This window comes from Prunus avium, chromosome 4 (genome assembly GCF_965620075.1).
Source record: "Prunus avium chromosome 4, drPruAviu1.hap1.1, whole genome shotgun sequence".
NCBI lineage: Eukaryota > Viridiplantae > Streptophyta > Magnoliopsida > Rosales > Rosaceae > Prunus > Prunus avium.
Genome location: NC_142287.1, coordinates 29,614,125 through 29,640,196, shown reverse-complemented (window position 1 = coordinate 29,640,196; position 26,072 = coordinate 29,614,125). Strand labels below are relative to the sequence as shown.

Sequence of the window (26,072 nt, the reverse complement as noted above, 5' to 3'; positions counted from 1 at the left end):
GTTTGATTCCCTTCAAATAGCAGATATGTTTTGGCTAAAGTTTAATAGCAGGATTTTCGTTCCTCGCCAAAGTGATTTAATAATTCTCATAAACCAAAATTGTGATGTGATTATATACTTTTTTGTGTCCTTATACATTTTGTTTTGACACATATAGAGCAACATTTACCTTCTGGTTTCGGTAAATCTATAATAGTTTTTGTAATATAAAAGAAAACCCATCTCTTGATTATGTATCGCAATTAAAATCGAAGAGTTATTCATTTATTTATTTATTTTTCATTTAAAAATATATGTGTATATATATGCATCCTTTTGGTGATAGGTATCAAATTGAATTTTATATATATATATTTCATGTTGTTTATGATTGGAAAATCAGCTGTTGTCAAAATCATCACAAAATTGTTTATTGAGTTCGATTCAATTAAGTGATGATTGCTGTGTTTTTTAATGCATTAACAAACACCAGGATTCAATTGACTCATTCAATTGTTTTGGCTGGTGGCTTTATGTTCTTTTAAAGTATTAAAAGAAATTTAGTTTGTTATTCAAAAACTCGATATCTGTTTAAAATTATTTTGGACCAACTTAATAATCTACCAAAGTAGCTTATTTGATGTTGTTCTGAGAGGATTATTTAGAAAACTCAGATTTGTAGTTTATGGAATATGACTAGTAGATTGATTTCCAAAGAAATTATCTACTGGGTTCTACTATAAACTAATGTATAGTGAGTCATGGAGACCTTGAAAGGTATAAATTTCATCTTGCCTAAAGGTGTTGGAATTTGTAGTTTTGGTTCTTGTGAATTTATGCTAGGCTATGCAAAACTTCTTAGAATAGTTTCTTGCCCAAAGGTGAAACCGTATTCTATATTTTGAATACAACAGACAACCTTATGTCATAGTTTTCTGTTGTAACGGTTCTATGAAATCTAATAAGTCTTCAGTGTTTGGCGTCAATTTCCTGAATTTCATAAACATATCAGAAGTTGGAAAAGGGATCTCACGGAAGATATATGTAGCAGCAGCCTCCAGGATTTGTTGAAAAGGGGAAAGAAAGTTATGAGTGCAAATTATAAGTTTCTTCATGGTCTTAAACAGGTTTAAAGACAGTAGCATCTAAAGGTTGATGAGGTGAAGGGAACTAAAGAGGTTGTGCAATATATAGCTGTTTTTTGACAGGAAATTAAGGTTACCAGAGATGCAGCCACTACTTTATGAGATTTCAGAATATATCATATTATGGTATGCGTTTGTTTTGTGAGTCGGTTGCATGGTACAAAGATGAGTAGTACAACACAAGTGTGAAGGACGAGGAGCGCTTCACCTCATTACTAGGCCTACTATCAAGACTTGTCATTTGCACTCAGCTTATTTGTTAGTTTTCAAGCAAATCGTGATGAGTCATACTGGGTTTTAGCTAAGAAGGTGTTAAGATTGTTTGACTGAGGTTTTGGTTGTGAAGTTTTTTTTTCTCTTAAGAATTTTGTGACGCACATGGGTCTACATGAGTCTTTTGACTCAATTTAAATGTGGAAGAGCAAGGTAATTTCTACATACCTAGCTTATTTCTTTAATGCAATGCTTTTTCCTCGTGATTATTATTTTCTTTATTGAACTTTGCAAGTTTATTTTAAGTTATGTTGTTGTTCAAGCTTGAATTTCCATACTGGAAACAATGTTAGGAGTTTCTTGGGAACTCTATTATTTGGATCAGAAATGTGGGAGTTATTTTGGTACCTAACTCTTCACTTATACCGTTATGTCTACAGTAATGTGTTTCTGGTGTATGTGTATGTGATCTTGGAGCGCTGGTACAGCTGAATTTGTGTCAAGTTTTCTAAGATTCTGCATATGCATCAGTTTCGACAACTGTTTTGGGAGTAACACTGATGGTTGATGAACCCAGTGATCACTGTTGTCTTGTTTTGATATGGTAATAAAATGTAATTATGCTACACTCATGTGGGAGAATGTAAGATGACTTATGTGAGTTGGCATAATCACATGTTGTGTTTATCATATTAGAACAAGATAATAGGGTTTGTATTTATCAGTTGTACTAAGACTCCTAGTTTTGACAGACTTGGTAGCTATATTATATTGATAAGGACTCAATTGCTTACGTTTATCAGTTTGTTTAAACACTAACTCTATCTATAATAGGAGAGATATGGTTAAGGTTTGATCAATATAAAAGGACCTGATCCCTGCACTCACAAGTCGCCAAGTTCTATTTTGGGCTTGACCTATTGATAGCTAGAACATATTGAGACTTGCAGAGAGTAGAAGATCGTTCTTGTTTCATCTATGTATTCCTTGACAATTATGTATCAATAGTGAATCTGTTATTAATATTGCATAAGTCTTATGTTGTAATCCTTTGTGATGTTGATATGCCGCTAGAGGTGTATTCTTACAACTACCACTTGCACTTGCAGCGAAATTGATGACAAACCAGCCGTTTGAATGATCTACTTTGACCAGCATTCTTTGCATTCTCCATACCGGGCTTAGAACGATCAAGACCTGAGAAAAACCCAAGTAAAACTAAAATATATGGATTTTACACATTTGGAAATGAAAAACAGCACAGAGGATAATTAAGCACTTTCTCAGCAATTGAATTACAGTTTAGTCAAGAAAATGCATTTTAACTCCACCTACCACATTGCACTTGCTTGGAAAATAAACCATTTGTGGTGTGAAAGTAGCAAATAATCAGAGTAATAATGTTTCCCCTCAAAAAACAGAGTAATGTTTTAGACATAAGCATTGATGAGAATGAACACTAGCAATTGCGTTGAAGGTGGGTCGTTTCCAAAGGAAATTTTTGTGATGTTTAGTAGTGTATTATGATTTGAACAGAGATAAAAATAGTGATGCTTTCTATATATGTGTGTTTTTTCTTTGGAAAATATTAGATATCAAACCTCTAACTATTTTCTTATTGAAGATGTCACTCATACCTCTATGTTAAGCCTCCACTTATGATATTCAACCTATAAGTTATTGGAGACCTGGACCTGGAATCCTGATTATCTATCGTCAGTCCCTTCCCTTTCTATCAAAGAAACAGTGACAAGGAAATATAGCAATATGGAGTATTGTGAGGAGATAGAATAGAACCAAGTTTTAGACTCGATTGTATTCTGATTTTTCTGAACTTAATTTGTATTTATATATGAAATTACTTATTAATTTTCTTGAAATATATCTACCTTATATTTCATACATGTATTTTTTTATTTATTAATATAAGCGATAATACTACAAGGAAATGAGGTTTTCCACATACACACTACCAAGGAGACCCTTCAAATTCAAAGTCTTTACAGCATCACCCATCAAAGCCTTGCCGCATGCCAAAAAGGAATACAGAATCCACACCAAATGTAAACGCGTGAAACATGAAGATGGAATGTTGACGAAAAAAAATATTTACACACTCCTAGCCTTCTATAAATAAATGTAAGAATTCACTTATTGTGTGCTCATCAAACTTGAGAAAACTTGATTCCTATGATGGATATCTATCGCCTCAATATTTCTCACTATTTCCTCCTTTTGTTCTGCTTATTTGGTGATATCGAACTTGCAAGCACTAATGTGAAGTCAGTATGCATTGAGGAAGAAAGGCGAGCACTTGTGAGCTTTAAACAAGATCTTACTGATCCGTCTGGTAGGCTTTCTTCTTGGGTGGGTCATGATTGCTGCCAGTGGGAAGGGATTTCATGCAACAACCGCACCGGTCATGTCGCCAAAATAGATCTCCGGAATCCATATATCGGGGATTATGAAGAGTGGGACGAGGTTGCTTATAAGCAGTCTTGCTTGGGGGGTAAGATAAATCCTTCTTTGCTTAGCTTGAAACACTTATCTTACTTGGACTTAAGCGTGAATAATTTTGAAGGGATCCACATTCCTAAGTTCTTTGGGGAGCTTAAAACTCTGAGGTATCTCAATATCTCCTTTACATCGTTTGGGGGAGAGATTCCCCCTTCTCTTGGTAATTTGTCAAACTTGAACTATCTTGACCTCAGTCCTAACGATTATGTGTACTCCTCATTCGAAATACATTCCAAAAACTTGAATTGGCTTTCTCATCTCTCTTCCTTAAAATACCTCAGTCTCAAAGGAGTGAACCTTAGTAGTGCAGGAGTTCAAAATTCGCTGCATGATGTTAACATGCTTCCTTCCTTATTGGAGCTACACTTATCTGATTGCGAAATAGAAAGTCTTCCACTATCACTACATAGAATTAACTTCACATCACTTTTGGTCCTTGATCTGGCATTTAATTTTTTCAATACTTCTTCATTTCCCAGCTGGCTCTTCAATCTTACTAGCCTCATTAAACTTGATCTAGGCTGGAATTCTTTCAATCCAACACTTCCAAGGGAATTTACAAGCCTCAAATCTCTAGAATACCTAGACTTATCTTATTTGGGCCTCAAAGGTCAAATTCCGAGAGTCATTGGAAACTTGGGTAAGTTAAAGATGTTAAGTCTTCGGGAGAACAATTTTGATGGTGATGGGCTTGACGAGTTTTTGAAGAGTTTGTCACATTTTCCAAATAATACAGTCTTAGGGTCACTAGATTTGTCTTATTGTGGATTGGAAGGCCATATTCCGGCCTCCTTAGCAACGTTAACAAGTTTGGAGCATCTCCACCTTCCTTATAACTCTTTTTGGGGCTCAATTCCAGAATCTATTGGAAACTTGTCATCCTTGGAAACATTGGACCTCAATAGAAATCATATGAATGGCTCCATTCCAGAAAGTTTGGGAAAACTCTCCAAACTAGTTGAACTAGATCTATCTTACAATGCATGGGAAGGCATTTTAACGGAAGCCCATTTCATAAATCTCACCAGCTTGAAACATATTTTAATGTACAACCTTGAATCTGGACAACAACAAAATGGAACCATGTCCATTTCCCTCATTTTCAACGTGGCTTATGATTGGGTTCCTCCTTTCAAGCTCCACACAATTGAGATTTCCAACTGTCGGGTAGGTCCTGATTTTGGGGTATGGCTTCAGTCTCAGACTGAACTAGTAGATGTCACCCTTAGTAATACTTTCATATCTGATTCCTTCCCAAATGAATGGTTCTTGAAGCTATCTTCCCAACTCAGAAATCTGGATTTATCTTACAACCGATTCCGAGGAAGTATTCCGTCCAACCAATTGATGAGATTTCCGAATTTACGTTATTTAAGTATGAGTCATAATCAATTTGAGGGCCCACTCCCACTTTGGTCTAGTAATGCCTTTTTCTTTGATCTCGAAAGCAATTTATTTTCGGGGCCAATTCCCTCCATTGTTGACCAGCTGATGCCCAACTTGGCATATTTGAACCTTTCAGAGAATCAATTGAATGGTACTATTCCACCTTCTATTTGCAACTTGGAAAACTTGGTACTGCTTTCCCTAAGGAGCAATCATTTTACTGGAGAATTCCCTAGTGCATGGAGGAGTGCGGGGAGGAACTTAAGGTTTGTAGATGTTGCGGACAACAATCTCTCTGGTGATATTCCCAGTTCAATCGGGGAATTAACTTCTCTTGAAAAATTACATCTGACCAACAACAATTTTAGAGGTAAAATTCCTGACTCCTTGCAAAATTGCTCTGTTTTGATGAGTATCGATGTTGGAGGCAACAAATTATCCGGGAGGTTACCTTCATGGATAGGAGGATCAAGTAGATCCATATTGTACATGCTACAATTGCGAAACAACTCTTTTAGTGGACATATTCCCCGACAATTGTGCAATCTTCGCTACCTTCGCATCCTTGACCTCAGCCACAACAACTTTTCAGGTACTGTTCCCAGCTGTTTGAATAATTTGACTTCTCTCATTGTTGATGATTTCGAAGGACTTGATGGAAACTATACTGAGCAAACCATCCTAACAGTTAAAGGAAGAGAATTTGTATATAACAGGACTCTAATGCTGGTAAAGACTATTGATCTTTCATCAAATATTTTAGGAGGTGAAATCCCTCAAGAGATATGTAGCCTCATTCTATTGGGTACCTTGAACTTGTCGAGGAATCAATTGACAGGTAACATCCCCACTGAGATTGGAAATATGCATGGTCTCGAAACTCTTGATCTCTCACACAACCATCTTTCAGGACACATTCCTCAAACCCTTGCATCTTTAACATTTTTGTCCCACTTGGATTTGTCTTATAACAACTTGGTGGGAAGAATTCCTTTGGGCAGTCAACTCCAAACGTTCACTGATTCGTCAATTTATACGGGCAATCCATCTCTGTGCGGGATTCCTCTCCCAAACAAGTGCCCTGAAGATGACACTTCTACCACTGCAAATGCAAAACACAGTAATGAAGATGAAAATGATAAGTTGTGGTTCTATGTGAGCATGGTGCTTGGCTTTGTAGTAGGTTTTTGGGGTGTTTGTGGCACATTAATCGTGAAGAAATCATGGAGGTATGCATATTTTCGATTCGTTGATGACATCAAAGATAAGGTAACACTAGCAATAGCATTGAAAGTGGCTCATTTGCAAAGGAAGTTTTGTGATGTGTAATATAGTATATGATGTGTTTCCTTCTTCTTCTTTTTTTCTTTTTTGCTTATGTGATACTTGCACGCTATGAAATTAGTGTTTCCATGTATCAATTATTTACAGTACGAATAAATGTACTTGGGATGCTAAAATAAAGTTATGATGCACTCTTGCTTATGTTTTCACAAAGAGAGATGGGAAAAGATGACTATTCGCTAAATATATTGGAACTTTGTTCTTCATCTTTGTTATTATTTGAAGTATATTTGGCCTTTATTAAAACCGTAACCTGAAAAGTATAGGTGTTTTGCCTACTTTTCTCTAGTTTTAATCTTTGTACGGAGATGCATTCTGAGGTGGAAAACTCGTCTCATCCCTTGACTATGTTGTATGAAAAATAAAAATAAAAATTACATGCACCATTGAGTTTTTTTTCTTTTTTTTTTAGTTTAATTTTTTTAATGGATTGTGTCATCACAAATATGAATGAAGTTGAACAAAAACGATTTTGGCGGTAAAATTCCTTTTTTCCTTGCAAAATTTATCTTCATTGTCAATGATTGATCTTGGTGACAACATTTATGGGAAAGATACCTTCAAACATATATGGGATACAAGACTTACTGGTGCATGTAAGTCGTCCTACGTCCAAATAATAAACAGCCATCATGAGTACTAAAGAAAACACTGGCTTTGTCTGCAAAGGAGTGAAGAAAAAAAATCATGATGATATGATCAACCTAAAAAAGTTAGTAACTTGTGGGATTTTTATGTGGATTTTGTTGTTGCTTATCTGGTTTCATTGTTCCATGTCAGGTTTGATGCTGAACCATTTACTTAGAAAAAGAAAAAGGATGTGTAAATTTTGTATATATACAACAAAATTAAATAATATCATGAGTTAATTTCTTTGCACTCACCATATAAACACATAGAAGCATGGCTAGCTAGCATTTGCCCAACAACTAACCATTTTCTCCGAAATGGAATTACAATTTGAGCAGCCAAAAAGCAGAATATAGTTTAGTCAAGAAAATGCATTAACTAGGTACACAGAGAGAACCATGGCTAGAATTTGCCAAACTAAACCACACTACAAGGAAAAACCCATTTGGCGACCAAATATATTTGGTCGCCTAATGTATGATTTTGGTCGCTGATTAATATTACCGACAAACATTTCGTCGCAATCAAGTCGTCGTAGAAGGCGCGTCGTAGATACTTGAAACAACGACCAAAAACTATTTTGGTCGCTAATTCTTATAAGAAACCAATAATTCGCGTCGCCCATCCTCACAATTTTGTCGTTGATCCCTTGCCTCATTGGCGCGTAAAATTTGATAAATGGCGCGAAAGTCCAAAGAATTGGCGACCAGATAAACATTTGGTCGCAATTTACCTTTGGCGTCCTAAACTTTTGGTCTCAAAAAGTGTAAATGTTGGTCGCTGAAGATACGTATGAACCTTAATTTATCGGTGACCAAATAAAAATTTGGTCTTGGTTTACATTTAATGTCAATATTTTTGGTCGAGGAAAATCTGTTTACTTCTAAGTTTTTGTCTCAAATACTGAATTATTTGGTCGCTTGTTGATTTTGGTGTTTCTTGAATTGTTTTTAAAAACTGAAAAATATTTTTTGTTGAATATTAATATTATGCATTTTTTCTTTTTCTATAATTAAATTAATATAGTTTTGATAAAACTTGTATTAAATGTCCCAGATAAAATTACCATAAGACTTCCCCAACTAAATTTTTTATAAATTACACAACATATATCAGCATAAAAACATACCATACTCCATGCAACATTTTCTTTTTAAAAGGAAACGGGATTCATAAGCAAAATATAGACATAGCATAATTCACAAAATCACCATAGTCACAATACCTTAGTTCAAAGTCATTTCCACTGAAAGAATGGAGGCCAAGCTCCATATATTCTTGCCTTTGGTAAAACCAAATTATGCGGTCATTATTTCTCCATTCTAAGACTGTTACTAAGCCTGTATACTATTTTGAACCCAAAAAACAAAATGCATGTATACTATTCCTTTTGTATCCCCAAGTTTTGTAGTCATGATCTTTAACACCTGTGGGATAGAGACTGTGACCTAATATCGTGGAATCCCAAAGACTGCCAATTGTTTGCTTGATCTTCTCAAACTCATCAATCATCTTCCTTTACAAAAGAAACAAAATAAGGAAATGTCAATGGTCAAGAAGATACCAAAACCAAAAAAAGTAAAATATATATATATATATAGAGAGAGAGAGAGAGAGAGAGAGAGAGAGACCAAAGCTGAAATTCACAATCTTAACTAAATAAGCCATTAAAAAAGAGTTTGGATCTACATAAGAAAACTGATTACTGGTCATCAATATTTAAGAATGTTCAAGAATGGTATTTGAACAGACTTAATAAAATTTGAATTCATTTTTCATACTTCTCAATATCAACTGTCTAAGCATGCCTTTGTGATAATAACAGAAATCAAATCATCAATTACCACAAATGAAGAAGGAAAACAGTTCCGAAAAACCAATGTAAAGACTAATATCATGCGTAGCACAAATCCATTAGAAAATATAAATCACCTTAAATGGGACTGAGTGTAATGAGAAGAGGTTCTTACCTCAAATGGTCCTCTGTCCAAAACCCCAAACCAAATCCTTCCACCTCCTCAAATAAATCTGACATGCAGAAACAGGATATTACCCTAGTAAAGTTAGACTCCTAAATGACATTGTTCTAAACACATTATAAAATAAAGAGAACTGGATTATGACCCAAAAGAAAAGAGATAACGAGAACTGAAGGGTAGATGGTCTGGGGACAGAGAGTGGAAAATAACTTAGGCCATCAGAAATCTTTTGGGAAAGGAAGCATCCCATATCCTATTCAACGTGTTTAGTGAACTAACAACAATAGTGCAGAAGTCCTTGGCAGACCTATGTAGGTATTTTGGTTTAGGACCAGAATTAATTTAAAATATGATTCTTTTTAAGTGTTAAAAATTAATAAAAACACAAGGACAATAATATATCTAATTGCTCAAATAGAAAAAATATGCCGTGGACCAAAGGGGCAGCAACAAGGTAAATGAAAACAAGCTGCAACACCCAAGCACCTTAAGACTTAATTGCACTTCCTACAAACAAAGAACTCTAACTCACCTGCAATGCCAATGCCATATCCTTCTTCGTCTCCAACCACACTTTTTTCCACCCAGAAACATTCGATGGAGCTTTACTGCGAGTGATTACCTAGAAACTCCAATTCACTTGCAATAACAATGCCATTTCCTTCTTCTGTCTCCTGCACTAAACTAATAACCCTCTTAAATATCATCTTGCACATAAATAGAGTAACAGTCTACACTCAAATAGAGAAAAAAAAAATCAAATCCTAAAACTGGTTTGATATATACTACACTTAAAGCCCGAAATAGCATTCTATCTTTCCTTAGGTTAGAAAAAACAAAACAAAAGAAAAGAAAAAAAACACTATCTTATCATTTGTAAGTTAAAACACAAAACACTACCTTATCAAATCAAATCACTATAATCATCATTGTGATTACTAGATTGCTATCATTTTTTAATCAATCACAATCTTAACTGGAACACCTCAGTGCCTAACAAGATTTCTTCTTCTTATTGTACTTCATCCTACACATTTACAAACACATAAATAGGAGCACCACACTACACTGAAATAAAGAGAAAAAGACCAACCATGTTTATCTTCAACTACACACTGTTTAGCTAACAGTTTCATTAGTCATAAGCATATCTATGACAGACCTTGAAATTGAATATATCTTCCATTTCAATCATCACTGTCAAAGTAGCAAATTTGCATAAGTCACAAGCTTAGATTTGCATAAAACCAAGATTACAAAGATTCACAACCTGAGACAACAATACATTAATTCCAAGTGCTAGGATCACCAACACCATATTTATTGATATATCCATCTCTAATTGGTTAAAAACAAACTAGCACCTTCTATTAGTGTTGGCTTTTTTATTCAGCCTTAAGCAGTCAACACACACTTACCTGCTGCTCTTAACTCAAGGATTAAACAGAGTGCTTGAACATTGGTCCCTAGTATTTAACATAAACTGTTGAGTGAATTATCTTAGCTCAAAAATGTCAGATTAGAAAACCATCTTAAAAACAATTTTTGTATCGGAATGTACAACCCAAAATTTCTAAATAATAATAAAGGAAAACACAACCAATTCCAACACTTAACTGAAAAACCACACAAAAAATATAAACACCCCCACCAATTCAATTGCACAAACATAAAAAAATTAAACAGAGAAACAGACCTCAACGGAATGAAATGGAAGGAGATGGGGAAATGGGTGCTTGTTAGATCTGATTCATTCAATTTTAAAAGGATACAGAAGGAATGGTTTGGAGATGCAAGGCAGGCAAAGAATCTACCACCATCCAAGAAGAAGATGACCCATTTCATACTTTTATGTTGTCGGTTTGCATAGCCACTTGCTCTCCAATTAAAATAGCAGAAATTAAATTAAGCACTCTTTGAAATATAAGAGTGGAGAAGGTTAGGTTTTTAGGAAAGAAGAGGCAGAGAGGGAGACAAATGAAACCCAGATTTCTGCAACAATTAAATTAAGCATTGTTTGAAAATATAAGAGTGATAGAGAGAGAAAGAGAGAGGGGGTTACCTTGAAAGTGTTTGGGAATGAAGCACCATCAGTTTTCAGATTGAATTTTTAGGCTAAAATCTTGAAAAAATAAGAGTGCGAGAGACAGGGAGCCTTAAGAGTGTAGGCGTGAGAGGGTTTGGGAACGAGGATGGTTTCTAGATGGGAGAGAAAGCTAGAGGGTTTGGGTTAGAGAGGGCCAGAGAATTTGGGGTCAAAGATGGCGAAAGAAAGATTTGGGGTACACAGAGAGAGAGAGAGAGAGAGAGAGAGAGAGAGAGCGTGTTTGGGGTTAGGGACGAGTGAGAGAGGGATTTGGAAAATAATAGTTTGCAGAATGAAAATTTGGTGAAAAATAAAGCGCTCATGCGAAAAAGAGAATAAAAAGTCGGGGCGGGCCACCAAAAATTTGAGCGTACAAAATACTTGGCGACCAAAATTATAGTAATTAGCGACCACTTTTTTTGTCGCATGATTTCCGCGCCCACTCTTACATCTCCCGCCTTGTACTTAGCGACCAAAAATACAAAGTCGTCGTAGGTTTCAACACTGCGACCAAACAATTTGGTCGTCAATTCGTACTTATTTCGTGGGTAATTATCAACTATTGAAATTTGATATTTGGAATTGTCAGGAAACTATTGGCGACCAACTCTGAAAACTTAGTCGCAGAATCATCCTATCAGCGACCACAAATATTTCGTCGCTGATAAGTTTGGTCGCAAAAAGGTAATTTTCTTCTAGTGCCACTTTCTCCAATATGGACTTACAATTTGAGCAACCAACAAAAAGTAGCCTTGTATAAATGTATGAGTTCACTTATTGTATGCTCATCTTCTGCAAATTGCGAAAACTTGATTCGTATCATGGATATCTATCGCCTCAATATTTTTCACCATTTGCTCCTTTTATTATGCTTATTTGGTGATATTGGACTTGCAAGCACTGGTGTGAAACCAAAATGCATCGAGGAAGAGAGGCGAGCACTTGTGAGCTTTAAACAAGATCTTAAGGATCAGTCTGGTAGGCCTTCTTATTGGGTGGGTCATCATTGCTGCCAGTGGGAAGGGATTTCATGCAACAATCGCACCGGTTATGTTGCCAAGATGGATCTCCATAATCCATATTATTCATTCAAACTCTGCAAATTAAGGCCATTTTTCACTGGTTAGCTTTTGATATAGCCAAATTGGGAGAGGCTAACTATATAAATCCAAACTCCTATATAAATTAAAACAACTATATAAGAGTATCAAGACTAAACACATGTACACATACCAAGACTTATATATAAACTATCTATTGACCTTTAAGAATACATTTACTAGCTCGAAACCATGAAGAACAACTTATTCCAAAAAATACAAGACCAAAAGAAAAAGACCACACAAAATAACTTATCCGCTCACTATTGCATGCTGGAGGAGACCCTTAAAGTCTCCGTAACATGTATTTCTCAAACTATCTGTCACCAAAGACTTATTGGATCCAAGATTTCCACATCTAAAAGATTATATAACTCAGTGCATGTAAGTCGTTGTCCCAAAAAAGAGCCACTGGATGGATGAAAGCAAGCTTTGGCCACAACGGTCAAAATTGATGGGGGCAAAAAACCAAAAATTGTGAGACTTGATAGCTTTTGTGGTCTTAAACTGTCACGTTATATATGGAAACTATACTAGACTAGCTTTTGTGTACATGATTGGACTTGCAAGTTGCAACCTTGCGAAATGGGTTAAGGACCTGGAATCTTGATTATCTATCCTCAATCCCTTTCTTTTTTTTCTTTTTAATTTTTTAACTTTTTTTAGACTCTTAAATTCAATGCCAAAGTTTCCAACCAACAAAAATTGATTTCAATTTATTTAAGAGGAATGCTATTCACAATCGCTCAAAAGCGATTGTCAAAGGACTTGCTATACACGTGTACACGTTCTCATGCCTTCCCAAAAAAAAATGATTTTTTCTCTTTCTTCTCTCGGTGGCCTCCCTCTCTCTCTCCCTTTCTGTTTTTAATTAGTTTTTCTCTCTCTCTCTCTCCCTCTTTTTTCTCTCCGCCTGTCTCCATCTCTTTTTCCATCGCTCTCCCTCTTCTTCTCTCTGTTGCCTCCCTCCTCCTGCTTCTTCTATTCTCTCTCTCCCTCTCTTCTTCTCTCCGCCTGTCTCCATCTCCCTTCTGTTTTTTTTTTCCATCGCTCTCCCTCTCTTCTCTCCTCCTCCTGCTTCTTCTACTTCTTATTTTCTTTTTCCCCTCCGTCTTCTTCTCTGTGTCTGTCTCCATCGATGGGTTGTAAAAACCCAAACTTTTTGTAACACAAAAACAAAAACCCCAAGCTTTAAAAACCCAAACTTCTTCCTCTCTGTCTGTCTTCCCCCAAATCACAGTTCTCTCCCTCAGATTTCTTAACTTTCTTCTCCTTTTTTGTGTTCATTTGATGGGTAATGATTAAATCAACAGGAGAGAAACGCAGCAATTGTGGGAATCAGAAACACAAAAACTCAAGGAGAGAAACACAGAAATTTGCAGCGTCATAGAGAAAAGGAGAGAAACACAGAAATTTTTTTGGAGAAACGAAGGGAAAAAACAAGACTAATAGGAAGGAGAGAGAAAAGGAAGACAATAATTTTTTTGTGTTTAGTTGTTGTCTGGGCTTAGCCCCCGTTTGTTAAGAAGTAGAAGAAGCAGGAGGAGGGAGGCAACAGAGAGAAGAAGAGGGAGAGCGATGGAAAAAGAGATGGAGACAGGCGGAGAGAAAAAAGAGGGAGAGAGAGAGAAAAACTAATTAAAAACAGAAAGGGAGAGAGAGAGGGAGGCAACCGAGAGAAGAAAGAGAAAAAATTATTTTTTTTTTGGAAGGCATGAGAACGTGTACACGTGTATAGCAAGTCCTTTGACAATCGCTTTTGAGCGATTGTGAATAGCATTCCTCTTTATTTAAAGCATGAAATTCCAAAATGGCTGTGTCACAGCTCACAGGCCAAGTCAGAAAATATTCAGGCTCCATATCCACTTGGACGACTTTCCTAATTAAGGCCATTAAATTATTGGTCTGTTTGCTTCAGACTTTGTGCACCGCTGTAAACCTAAATTTACCGTCTCCCGTCAGACATCACTGAAAGTAAGCGGTAAAAACAACATAAAAGCTGAACTGCCTCTCAATTTTAAGTCAAAGTCCCGCGTACATGAGAAATTCAAAATAATTATTTTTTATAACTCTAGTACAAACCTATTAAGAATATAGAAAATCCGACGGCATGGGTAAATTTCATTAATAACTAAAAAAATACACCTAGTTAAGGGGCACATAAAAAGACTTACCCTTTAAATGCATATAGTACATGTTAGAAAATAATTAATTCATCAAATCCTAATTGATAATTCATTATTCATACAAGTAAGAACTCCAAAATCATTACCACAACAACAATAACATGTTAAAGATTAGCTTATTTTCTTCCCTTTCTCAATATTGAATGAGTAGCTGCCTTATATTTAGAGTCTAATTAGGAATTTTTCGAGCTTGGTTATGATTGAATAATTTTGGTTTAATGTTTGAATTGTAGGTACGACGACGCTTATTACAGCAATTGCTAAAACATTTAATTTAATGGTTTTTTTTTTCTTTTTATTTAGAGGAATGGAAGGGCAAGACTTCAACCCTCGTCATGGGCCGAAGCTTAGAGGACTCCCGAATTCAATGTAATGCTTAGAAAACTCCGGGATTCAAAACAAGGCTTAGAGAACTCCCGGATTCTCTAGGCCTTGCATTGAATGAATATACATGTACACCCAGAGAGAGAGAGAGAGAGAGAGAGTGTTGATGACAATGATAGTGACGAGTCTAGAAAATGCATTTAACTCCCATCTACTGACTGGATTGGATTTTCAAACTTGCAAAAGGGGGTTTGATTTTTATGTGCTAGCTCCTTTGGCTAGCTTTGTATAAAATAAAAATAGTGATGTTTTCTATATATGTGTGTTTTGTCTTTCGAAAATATTATTAGATTAAATTCCAATTTGGACTCTTGTTTTGACACAACATAATAATGGTTGTCTTTGCAAAATCTCTTGTACCTAATCAGATACCTAAAATCAAATACAACCACTTGCACTTGCAGCAGACAAATCCCTCAGGCAAAGCAATTGTTTCGACGACAGTCTTTCTTGGGGTCCAGTAGGAGCACGTCCTGTTCACTATCTGGCTACCACACCTTTATTAGTTTGAATTAGTCTCTACAATCCAAATACATTAGAAAAATAACTCATTCAGCAAGGACCAGACTAGCATTGATGAGAATGATAGTGATGAGGTGACACTAGCAATTGCGTTGAAGGTGGGTCGTTTTCAAAGGAAATTTTGTTGTGATGTTTAGTAGTGTATTATGATTTGAATAGAAATAAAAATAGTGATGCTTTCTATATATGTGTGTTTTTTCTTTGGAAAATATTAGATATCAAACCTCTAACTATTTTCGTATTGAAGATGTCACTCATACCTCTATGTTCAGCCTCCACTTATGATATTCAACTTATAAGTTCTTCTTCATCCGGATTCATTTTAACTCCAATTCGAATCATTGTGCCATATCTGGAATTTTAATGTGGATTTTGTTTCTTGCTTGGCTGGTTTCATTGTGCCATATCAGGGTTAATGCAAAAGTAATAAGCCAACCAGACATCATTGGAGACCAACAATTAATCATCCTTGCTCAAACCCTTTACTTAGGAAAAGAAAAAGGATGTGTAAATTTTGTATGAATACAATAAAATTCAATAGTATCATGAGTTAATTTCTTTTGCACTCACCATATATAAAAGTAAACAGAAGCATGGCCAGCATTTGCCCAACTAACCACTTTCTTTGAAATGGAATTACAATTTGAGCAGACCCTTCCCTTTCTATCAAAGAAACAGTAACAAGGAAATATAGCAATATGGAGTATTGTGAGGAGATAGAATAGAACCATGTTTTAGACTCGATCCAATTCTGACTTTTCTGAACTTAATCTGTATTTATATATGAAATTACTTATTAATTTTCTTGAAATATATCTACCTTATTTCTCATACATATATTCTTTTATATATAAGCGATAATACTACAAGGGAATGAGGTTTTCCACATACACACTACCAGGGTGTCATGTGTTCGCTATTAGACTTTGGAGACCCTTCAAATTCAAAGTCTTTACGGCATCACCCATCAAAGCCTTGCTGCATGCCAAAAAGGAATACAAAATCCACACCAAATGTAAACGCGTGAAACATTGATAACCTCGTGGTAGTGTTAGAATCAGCATAGATCCTATTGATTGCCCTCAGAGGATTGGTAACCTCCGGGTGATGTTGGGATTGATATGGACCCAATTAATTGCCCCCAAAGGATTGATACCCTCAGGGTAATGTTGGGATCAACATGGATCCTATTGATTGCTCCTAGAGGATTGGTAACCTCCAAGTAATGTTGGGATCGGCATGAACCCAATTGACTGCCCCTAGAGGATTGATAACCTCAGGGTAATTTTGGGATCAACATAAATCATATTGATTGCCCTTAGAGGATAGGATTGGTAACCTCCGGGTGATGTTGGGATCAGCATGGACCCAATTGTTTGCCCCCCAGAGGATTGATAACCTTAGGGTAGTGTTGGGATCGGCATAGATCCTATTGATTGGCCCCACAGGATTGGTAACCTTCGAGTGATGTTAGGATTGAGATGGACCCAATTGACTGCTGCTAGAGGATTTGTAACCTCAGGGTAGTGTCGGGATTGGCATGGATCCTATTGATTGGCCTAGAGGATTGCTAACCTCCGGGAGATATTAGGATCGGCATGGATCCAAATGACTGCCCTCAGAAGATTGGTAACCTCATGGTAGTGTTGGGATCGGTATGGATCCTACTGATTGCCCCTATAGGATTGGTAACATCCGAGTGATGTTAAGATCGGCATGGATGCAATTGGCAAATTCAACCATGGCTGAGTTTACATCAAATTTAAGCCAAGTGAGCGAATTGACATGGAAAGTGCAGATTTTATTTAATAAATATTGGTGGAATGATAGATAAGTAGATGAACTTAAAGATAATATTTCTGCATATGAATTGCATTCCAAGGGCATGGGATATATTGACCAGTCTCAACCCGTTTAAGCTTATAGATGGTTTTTCCATATGCCTTTGTGACCTTGAATTATCCCTCCCATGAGCAACCAAACTTGCCTGCATTTAGATCCCTGGTGTTTTCCATTACTTTCTTGAGTACCCACTCACCAACTTTGAACCTTCTCGGGTGGATCCGCTTGTTAAAGTAATTAGCAACCTGGTTCTGATAGTTTGCTAATCATAGCGAGTGACCTCTCGTTGTTCCTTAATCAAATCTAGGTTGCAAGCAATTTTTTGATCGTTATCCTCACCATTTACCACCACTGTTCGAATTGTGGGCAATCCAATCTCAGTTGGGATCACAACTTCAGTTCCATATGCTCAAGTTGCCTTTGGTCCTCGGTTCGGCTCATACAAGTGTTTCAGTGTTGAAATGGTTGCAGTGGTGCGCTTTGACAGAACAAATTCTTCTTCCTCAAGTCTAATGATTCCATCAGCTCGAGCTAGCACCTCCCTCATGTCGATGGGTGGTGTCTTGACAAATGACTTATGCATTTTTGTTCCTGGCGTTACTTCCTCGCAAAATTCCAATGACGCAATATGCGAATCATAAGTCTCTAAAATAGACATTTCCTCTGTGAATCGCTTCATGTAATTCTTGAGACTTTCACCTACCTTTTGCTTTGTGCTGAACAATTTTGTAATGTGCTTCTTTCTCCTTTAATTACACACATATTGAGATATGAAAACTTCGCAAAGCTCAGTGAAGCTGCCAATGGATTTTGACTTCAATTGCCTAAACCAAGTCAATGCCAACCCCAACATGCTAAATGGGAATAGTTTGCATAACAACCCTTCGTCTTCGCTTTCGAGGACCATTTGCTACAAAGTGATAGATGTGCTTGATGAGATCGGCCATGCCCTCAAATAGCTTGAATTTGGGTTGAGCAAACTTCGCAGTCTTCTTAGTTTTCACAATATCATCGGTGAAGGGCGAATTGCATATTTCCTTCGCAAATTCAACGGCCAATTCGGCAGGTGAATGCGGTTTGTATCTTCTCATTGTCTTCTCAATTTGTCTTTCCATCTCACCGTCTTTGGATTTTTTTCAATTCCCACATTTGGTCTTGGTTGCCCTCATAGTTGTCATGATGATCATCAGAGCAGATACTTTCGTGGAACTTTCATCGGATAACTTTATCTTTTCCTTCCTTTTGCCTCCTTTGTGGCCTTCCAAATGCGACACCCAATTGCCTTTGGATTTCTCCAAAAGCTTCTGTAGCCATCTTCTTTGTTTCTTGCAATTCCTTCATTACCTTCTTAAGTTGGATGGCTGCGAGACTGGGTTCTCCTTCCTTAAGGTTTGGTCTGGCATTTGTGGATCCGAAGTTGAATCGGGCTTGAGTGTTGACAGGACCCGCCCCGAATTCCTTGAAACTCAGGACGAATCTTGTGGATTATCCGACATTGTACTGACGTCGGGCCCACTTACTAATGATACAGCCTCTTTTCCAAATCAAGGGAAAGAGGGACGAGACTTTCTGCCGAAATTTCGACAAGTCTCCCCTGAAAAACGGACATTTACCAAATTTGTTTCACCTGTAATATCACAGTTTAAGAATCCAACTGCCAGCACACACAATGCAATATCACACAGTTTACAGAATAGGCTCCTATCCTTCAAATAATTCAAAGCAGAACCACCAGCAATGCTCTTAAGTCAAATAATACGTTAACAATGCAATTAATGACCCAAACAATTTTACAAATACCCACCCTAATCAACATATAATAACTTCCCAATTTTCACCGTGTGATGTTTACCATCCAAACACAATCGCAAGTAGGTTAAGGCTCAGGCCCAAATTGTATATCAATCCCAAAACGAGTATCATACCTATCTTAACCACAAACATCTTTCAATAACACCCACTTAGTCAAACGGGAATATGAATAATTATTCATTTACGCCTCGTTTTCAATCGAGCTTCAGGACCATGGACAAAGTCAAAACCAAACTCATCAAAAACAAAAGAAGTGAGACTAGATCCAAATGACCAAATTAAAGTTCCAGAATAAACTTTAGTTCGCGGCTGCACCTAAGTGAGACCCCAGGCTACCTACGTACCCTTACTGAGGGATCAAGCCACACATAGTTCTTCAATCAATGAACACAAACCAAATAACATTCAATTATTTTCTATAATACCAACAAGTAAATTTTAGAATCATCATTTCCCTTTAAATAAAATCTCAATATCTCCGCCCATGAATAACATACCCATTTTTCTTTACTCACTCTGTACTTAAGACTCATGACTCAATAACCCTATCCCTTTAACAATGCACATATGCTAAACACAATTCTTTTACACATTACTCTTTTTTCCCGATATAGTATAATAATCATTATCCATGTCCCCGTTACTTTATTACATGCTGGAGCATCCAACACCACGCGTAGTAAAGTAACAGTAATCAAAATGTCCGGATCTTTTGCCACACGCCTGAATAATCCAACGTCATGTGTGGTAAGGTAACCAATATCCAAGTGCTCACACACCGAAAAATCCAACGCCACATGTGGCCCAACCAAAACATGTCCCACGTGTGCAGACTGCTGTATCACACGTCGAAAAATCCAACGCTATGTGTGATAAAATATTAACATAACCAAGTAAGCCCACACGCCGGAAAATTCAACGCCACGTGTGATAAAATACTAACATAACCAAGTAAGCCCACACGCCGGAAAATCCAACGCCATGTGTGGCTAGACCAAACCATGTCCTACGCACATGGACAGCTTTATCACACGCCGGATAGTCCAATGCCACGTGTGATAAAGTACTAATATAACCAAATGTCCCCACACGCCGGATAATCCAACGTTACGTGTGGGTACAGTAACCCAAGAAGGTGCATATCTTGATGCAAAATTCTAACTTCCAAACGAATCGTTTCCTTCTAACATATAATAATAATAATGTATAAACGGAAAGTCTCGTGTCACATGGTAAAGGCCAAAACCAAACCGATAGCCTGCTTTTATAACCTCATTAACCAATGTCTCCATTACCAAACAAATCAATTTCCATAAAGTACTACATTCCACAATTAAAATAATAGACTTTCGTAAACGACTCGCTATCACCCAATCCATGTACTTTAATAATAATCATAATAACATTAAATAATGATAAATAATAACACTTAGAGATCCCATATCCTCATTAATCCAAATTAAATCAAATTTTAATCAAAACTTACTTCTGCAAGAAATTCCATATTAAAAGAATGAAGTACACTTTAAAACAAATGTCTACTCAATCCCTAATAAAGTATAGCCGAGACTACGGGTGGGCTCGGTTTGGGTTGTTTCGGTTTTGGGCTCAACCCAAACACCGAACCGTAGGCCTCGGTTTGGCTATTTTGGAAACCGAAACCAAACCATAGTTGATGAAAACCGACCACTTCGGTTAACCGGACTTAGTGGGTTGGTTTGGTTCGGTTTGGGTTTTTTGGCTTTCTTAGAGAGAGAGATAGAAGAAATAAAAGTGATGGAGAGAGGGAGAGATGGAGAGGAGAAGAAGAAAAAAAAAAGGGAGAGATGGAGAAGACGAAGAAGAAGAAGGAAAAAAAAAATTCAAACTATATATATATATATATATTTCTTGCAATAATATTATATATAATATTTTTTTAATACCATCGGTTTGGTATGGTTAAACCGTGCTTTTAAATTTTGCAAATCGTAAACGGAACCATATATTTCGGTTTGGTTTGGGTTCAAACCGATGACCAAAAAAAGTTTGAAAAAAAATAAAACCAATCCAAACCATCGGTTTGGTTTGGGCGGTTTGATCGGGTTATCAGTTTGAATGCCCAGCCCTAGCCGAGACCCACGGCTCACCTTCACAACCCACCGATCAAGTATTTCATGCTCATCTATTCCATAACTTCAATTATCAAAATAATATCCAAGAATTTCATAAAATACTATAAAAACAATTTCATAATTCCAACATAATCAAAATAACTCAAATAACAATCAAGACTCGTTAATAAGTTCGTTCTAGTATTCCTCGAAGGGTGAAACTACCTCAGAAGACTCATGGTCAACTGAAGGTCAAACTGCCCAAACTTGGTTGACCGGGCCTGCGAGGCCCACGAAATCCAATTTCTGATCCGAAAGTTCATACGAGTTCAACAGGGTTTATTATACATGTCTTGCAAGTTTGGTCCGAATCGAACAGTCGGATCGCTCACAATCGCACGATTGGACGATTATCGTTTAACGCAACTTTAAGGGCTAGTTTGGCATTGTTGTGCTGTGAATATAATCAATTTCAGATTTGTTGTAAGAGAAATCAGCTGTGAATGAAAGTAGTTTGGCGCTTAGTAAACTGAATACTAAAATTGCTGTTAGTACAAAAATCAGTTTATGAGTGTTTGGTAAAATTTTGTGTGAAAGTGTTGTGGTATGTGTATAATGACTAAAAAGGACATAATGTTGAAATGAATTTTTCTCTCAATTGTTTAGTAGCTTTTTTACTTTGACTTAAACAATTCTTTTGTCAAATATATTTCTTAACCATCACACCCAAAAAATTGTTTTGATCATAAAATAAACAAAATATCATGTTGAAAGTTAAATATTTATCCTTGAATGCTCTAAACTATTTGTCTTTGAAGTACCATGTTCCAAATCGATATATCATTCACCCAAATGCCCCAGAAAAAGATTCAGAGGAGAAAGTCAAGAAAATTCAGAAAAAAAACAAAAAACATAAACATCAAGAATAATTACAGCAAAAAAAAAAGGTACAAAAAAATACTGGGAAAGGAGGCAATTGCTGCATCCTGTCTTATCTATGCAGCTCCTGGAGAATGAAAAAAGCACACCCACCAAGGTATTTATTTATTTAATTATTGAAGAGTGAAATGATAAACAACTGAAGAGGAAAAAAAGAAGTGGACAGAATGGATGAATTAAAGATTGAATGGAATGAAGGGATATGTGACGTCAATTGTAAAGAGATATAAGGATAGTATAGGTATTATAAATATATTCATTAACCCACATCGGTTCCGCATCTGATTTCCGTAAAAGCGGAAATTGAAAGCAGGTGCCTACCCGCTTCTCCAAACTGCTGTATGAGGCAGCGATTTCCTCGAAAAAGCAGGTTTTTTATGTTTTACCAAACGGCATGGATATTCAAAACTGTGAAAGAAAGTGATTATAACTCAAAATAAGCAAAGCCAAACGGGCACTAAGTCATTGAATCGGAGGATCCGGGACTCCGATTCACGGTCTGCAAATTCCTACACAATCCTAGAGATGCCTAGATCAACATATTTGAAAATAGAGTCAATCCAACGGTCCAAGCATATCGAACTCGGATACCTAATATGCGTAATCCGATCGACAGTCAAACGGTAACCAAATTCAAATCCGAGCATAACGTCGTGGTCGGGATAACATGGGGATCATTTTAGGACTAAATGGGTCACCCAAACAGTGCCCACGCACCACCACATGCGCGGGCAACGCGTGGGTGTCTAGTGAAATTCTAGTGATCGGAAAATCTCCAAACCGACGGTCAAGACCTATACCTACATGATCAGGACATTGAGTGGAGCATCTTTTGTTCTTGGACTAACCCCAAAAAGTGACCAGAACTTGCCGGAATCACGAGCCGAAACCGGCCAAACCTTTAAGCAATAAATTGACATCCAAAACGCAAAAATCGATCTGAAACAACCTAACCATCAGCTAGAACACATTGAAAAAGCATACCTAGTTCGAAGAAATTGGTGGCCAGAATCGTCCGAACGAACTCCGGGAAGTTTTACGTAAAAACGGCTAATTTTTTGCTTTTTCCGGTGACCACGGGCGGCTGATCCATCTGAGGGGGGGTGGGGTAGGAAGAGGGAAGTTTGCTGGTTCTTTTGGGACTGGTATCACCCAATTTGGTGGCCGGATGAAGTGGTGGCCACCGAAAATCAGATCGGTGGCTGTTTTTAGGGGGGCTATTTTGCACGGGGAGAGGGAGAGAGAGAGAGAGAAGAAGGGAATTTCAGATTTTAAAAATCCAACTTTGAATTATTTACGATTATGCCATTGAGCTTCCATAACTCGTAACTTCTTCGTTTCAACTCCGATTTGAGCCCACTACATGTCTACGGACTCATCTTGACACAATCTACATCATGGTGCCATTCATTTCCCCAGAATCCTCCTAGATTAAAAAAGGGGCCAAAATAACCCTATCTCCTGGGACAAAATTGTAATTTCATAATTTATTTAATTAATTTAATTAACTAATAATTAAATTTTTGGGTCAGGGTGTTACAAGTGTCTTGTGCGGATTCAGCTATTGATTGATCTTGTGAGAGTTCCCACAAATGGCTTCAACTCCGCACGCAGGATAAGTGAAATCTCCAAGCGATGCTCCTTCGAAATCAAATGAGAAAGGATGAATGGCTATGTCTCCACAAGCCATTCATATCCACAAAAGGGGCGGCACCAACTGTTGGTGCGGAAAATTTCGAGTCCTCCAACAAGTAATTTGATTTCCATGTTGAGAAGTCGGACACCATTCCAATTGCCATCAATGAAGGAGGGGGAACCTGCAAGAAAACACTCCAACGCTCAAGTCAGTAAGAGTGTAATTGCATGAGAGTTTAGAATAGTATTAAACCTGATTTTCTCCCTTCTCGGGATGTTATGTTAGTTGACCTTTTATAGGCAGTGGAGTCTTGGGCTCCAACTCCCACATTCCTCATTTTTCTCCATGATTCAGGATAATGGATGTCATGTTATTTGATTTTCTTCACTCCCCCAAGTTTAAGATACATGGGTAGTGGGTTATTACTTATGGAGTAAATTTTCGTTCTTGGGTGTAGAGAGAGAAAATATTTATGGTGGGAATTCGTTTCATGTGAGATTTCAAGAGGTGTCAAGTAATATAAATACATTTGTTAACTAACGAATATAAGGAAATATAAATTTTGGAACTTAGAAGCAAACCAAGTTTGTTACCTTTTGACTGAACTAGTACATGTTACCCTTAGGAGCACTGGAATACCATATTCTACACCAGAGGAATGGTTGTTAAAGCTATCTTCTGAACTCCAACTGCTGGATTTATCTTACAACCAATTCTGAGGAAGGCTTTCATCCATCCAATTGATGAGAATGAGATGTCTGAATTTAGATTCTATAAGTTTGGCTCATAATTAATTTGAGGGCCCACTCCCACTTTGGTCCACTAATGCCATCATCATTGATTTTGAAAGCAATTTATTTTCTGGGCCAATTCCCTCGAATTTCGACAAACTGAACTGATGCCCAACTTGCATGAATTGTATTTTTCAGAGAAGGATTTGAATGGTACTATTCCACCTTCTATTTGCAACATACAAAATCTGACAATCCTTTCCCTAAGGAGCAATCATTTTGCTGGACAACTCCCTCCCACATGGAGTTTGAGGAGCTTGATACGCATTGTAGATGTTGCCTACAACAATCTCTCTTGTAACATTCCCACTTCAATGGGGTTCTTAAGTAATCTTGAAATATTGAAGCTGAACAACAACAATTTTGGCAGTAAGATTCCCGATTCCTTGCACAATTGCCCTATTTTGAAGAGTATCGATCTTGGAGGAAACAAATTATATGGGAGCATACCTCCATGGATAGGAGGATCAAATGTATCCATGTTGTTCATGCTGCAATTGCGATCCAACTTTTTTTACTAGACATCTCGCGACAATTATGCAGTCTTGGTTGCCTTCACATCCTCGACCTCAGCCGCAACAGTTTTTCAAGTACTATTCCCAACTGTTTCAATAATTTGACTTCTATCATCGTGAGCAAACCATGCTGACATTAAAAAGACAAGAACTCGTGTATAACACCACTCTAATGCTGGTAAACATCATGGATCTTTCATCAAATATTTTGGAAGGTGAAATCCCTCAAGAAATAGGTAGCCTCATTGTATTTGGTACCTTGAACTTGTCAAGGAATCAATTGACAGGTAACATCCCCTCCAACGTTGGAAATTTGTGTGTGCTCGAATCTCTTGATCTCTCCCACAAACATCTTTCAAGACATATCCCTCAAAGCCTTGCATCCTTAACATTTTTGTCCCACTTGAATTTGTCTTATAACAAACTTGGTGGGGAGAATTCCTTTGGGCAACCAACTCTAAACACTCATTGATTCATCCATTTATATGGAGAATCCATCTTTGTGTGGAGTTCCTCTTCCAACAAAATGCCCCGTAGATGACACTTTTACTGCTACATATGCAAAACCCAATGATGAAGATGGAAATAATAAGTTGTGGTTCTATGTCAATATGGTACTTAACCCAATGATGAAGATGGAAATAATAAGTTGTGGTTCTATGTCAATATGGTACTTGGCTTTGTCGTGGGCTCTTGGGGCGTTTGTGGCACATTAATGGTAAAGAAATCATGGAGGTATGCCTATTTTCGATCATTTGACAACATCAAGGATAAGGTGACACTAGTAATTGTGTTGAAGGTGGCTCGTTTGCAAAGGAAATTTCATGATGTTTAGCAGTGCACTATAATTTAACCAGAAATAATTAAAAAAAAGTGATGCTTTCTATATACGCGTGTTTTGTTATTGAAGATATCAAAACTCTTAATTATTTTATTTTCTTATTGAAGATAACACTCATACCTCTATGTTAAG

At 37.0% G+C, this 26,072-nt stretch overlaps 1 protein-coding gene, 1 long non-coding RNA gene and 2 pseudogenes across 2 annotated transcripts; 3 read left to right on the top strand and 1 right to left on the bottom strand.

Annotated features, from left to right (window-relative positions):
• The first annotated feature begins 3,380 nt into the window (after nucleotides 1-3,380).
• Nucleotides 3,381-4,992, top strand: LOC148295195 (receptor-like protein EIX1; annotated as a pseudogene).
• LOC110746347 (receptor-like protein EIX2) lies at nucleotides 4,938-6,569 on the top strand. Its single transcript, XM_021946558.2, has one exon. The coding sequence runs from the start codon at nucleotides 4,938-4,940 to the stop codon at nucleotides 6,567-6,569; it is 1,632 nt and encodes a 543-aa protein (XP_021802250.2).
• A 1,818-nt stretch (nucleotides 6,570-8,387) lies between these two features.
• On the bottom strand, nucleotides 8,388-11,559 carry LOC148295194 (uncharacterized). Its single transcript, XR_015835053.1, has 4 exons — nucleotides 11,256-11,559; nucleotides 9,726-9,867; nucleotides 9,185-9,242; nucleotides 8,388-8,730 (listed from the first exon to the last, which is right to left on the bottom strand). It is a non-coding gene; the product is annotated as an uncharacterized LOC148295194 (long non-coding RNA).
• Nucleotides 11,560-25,168: 13,609 nt separating this feature from the next.
• Nucleotides 25,169-25,934, top strand: LOC148295193 (uncharacterized; annotated as a pseudogene).
• The last annotated feature ends 138 nt before the right edge of the window (nucleotides 25,935-26,072 follow it).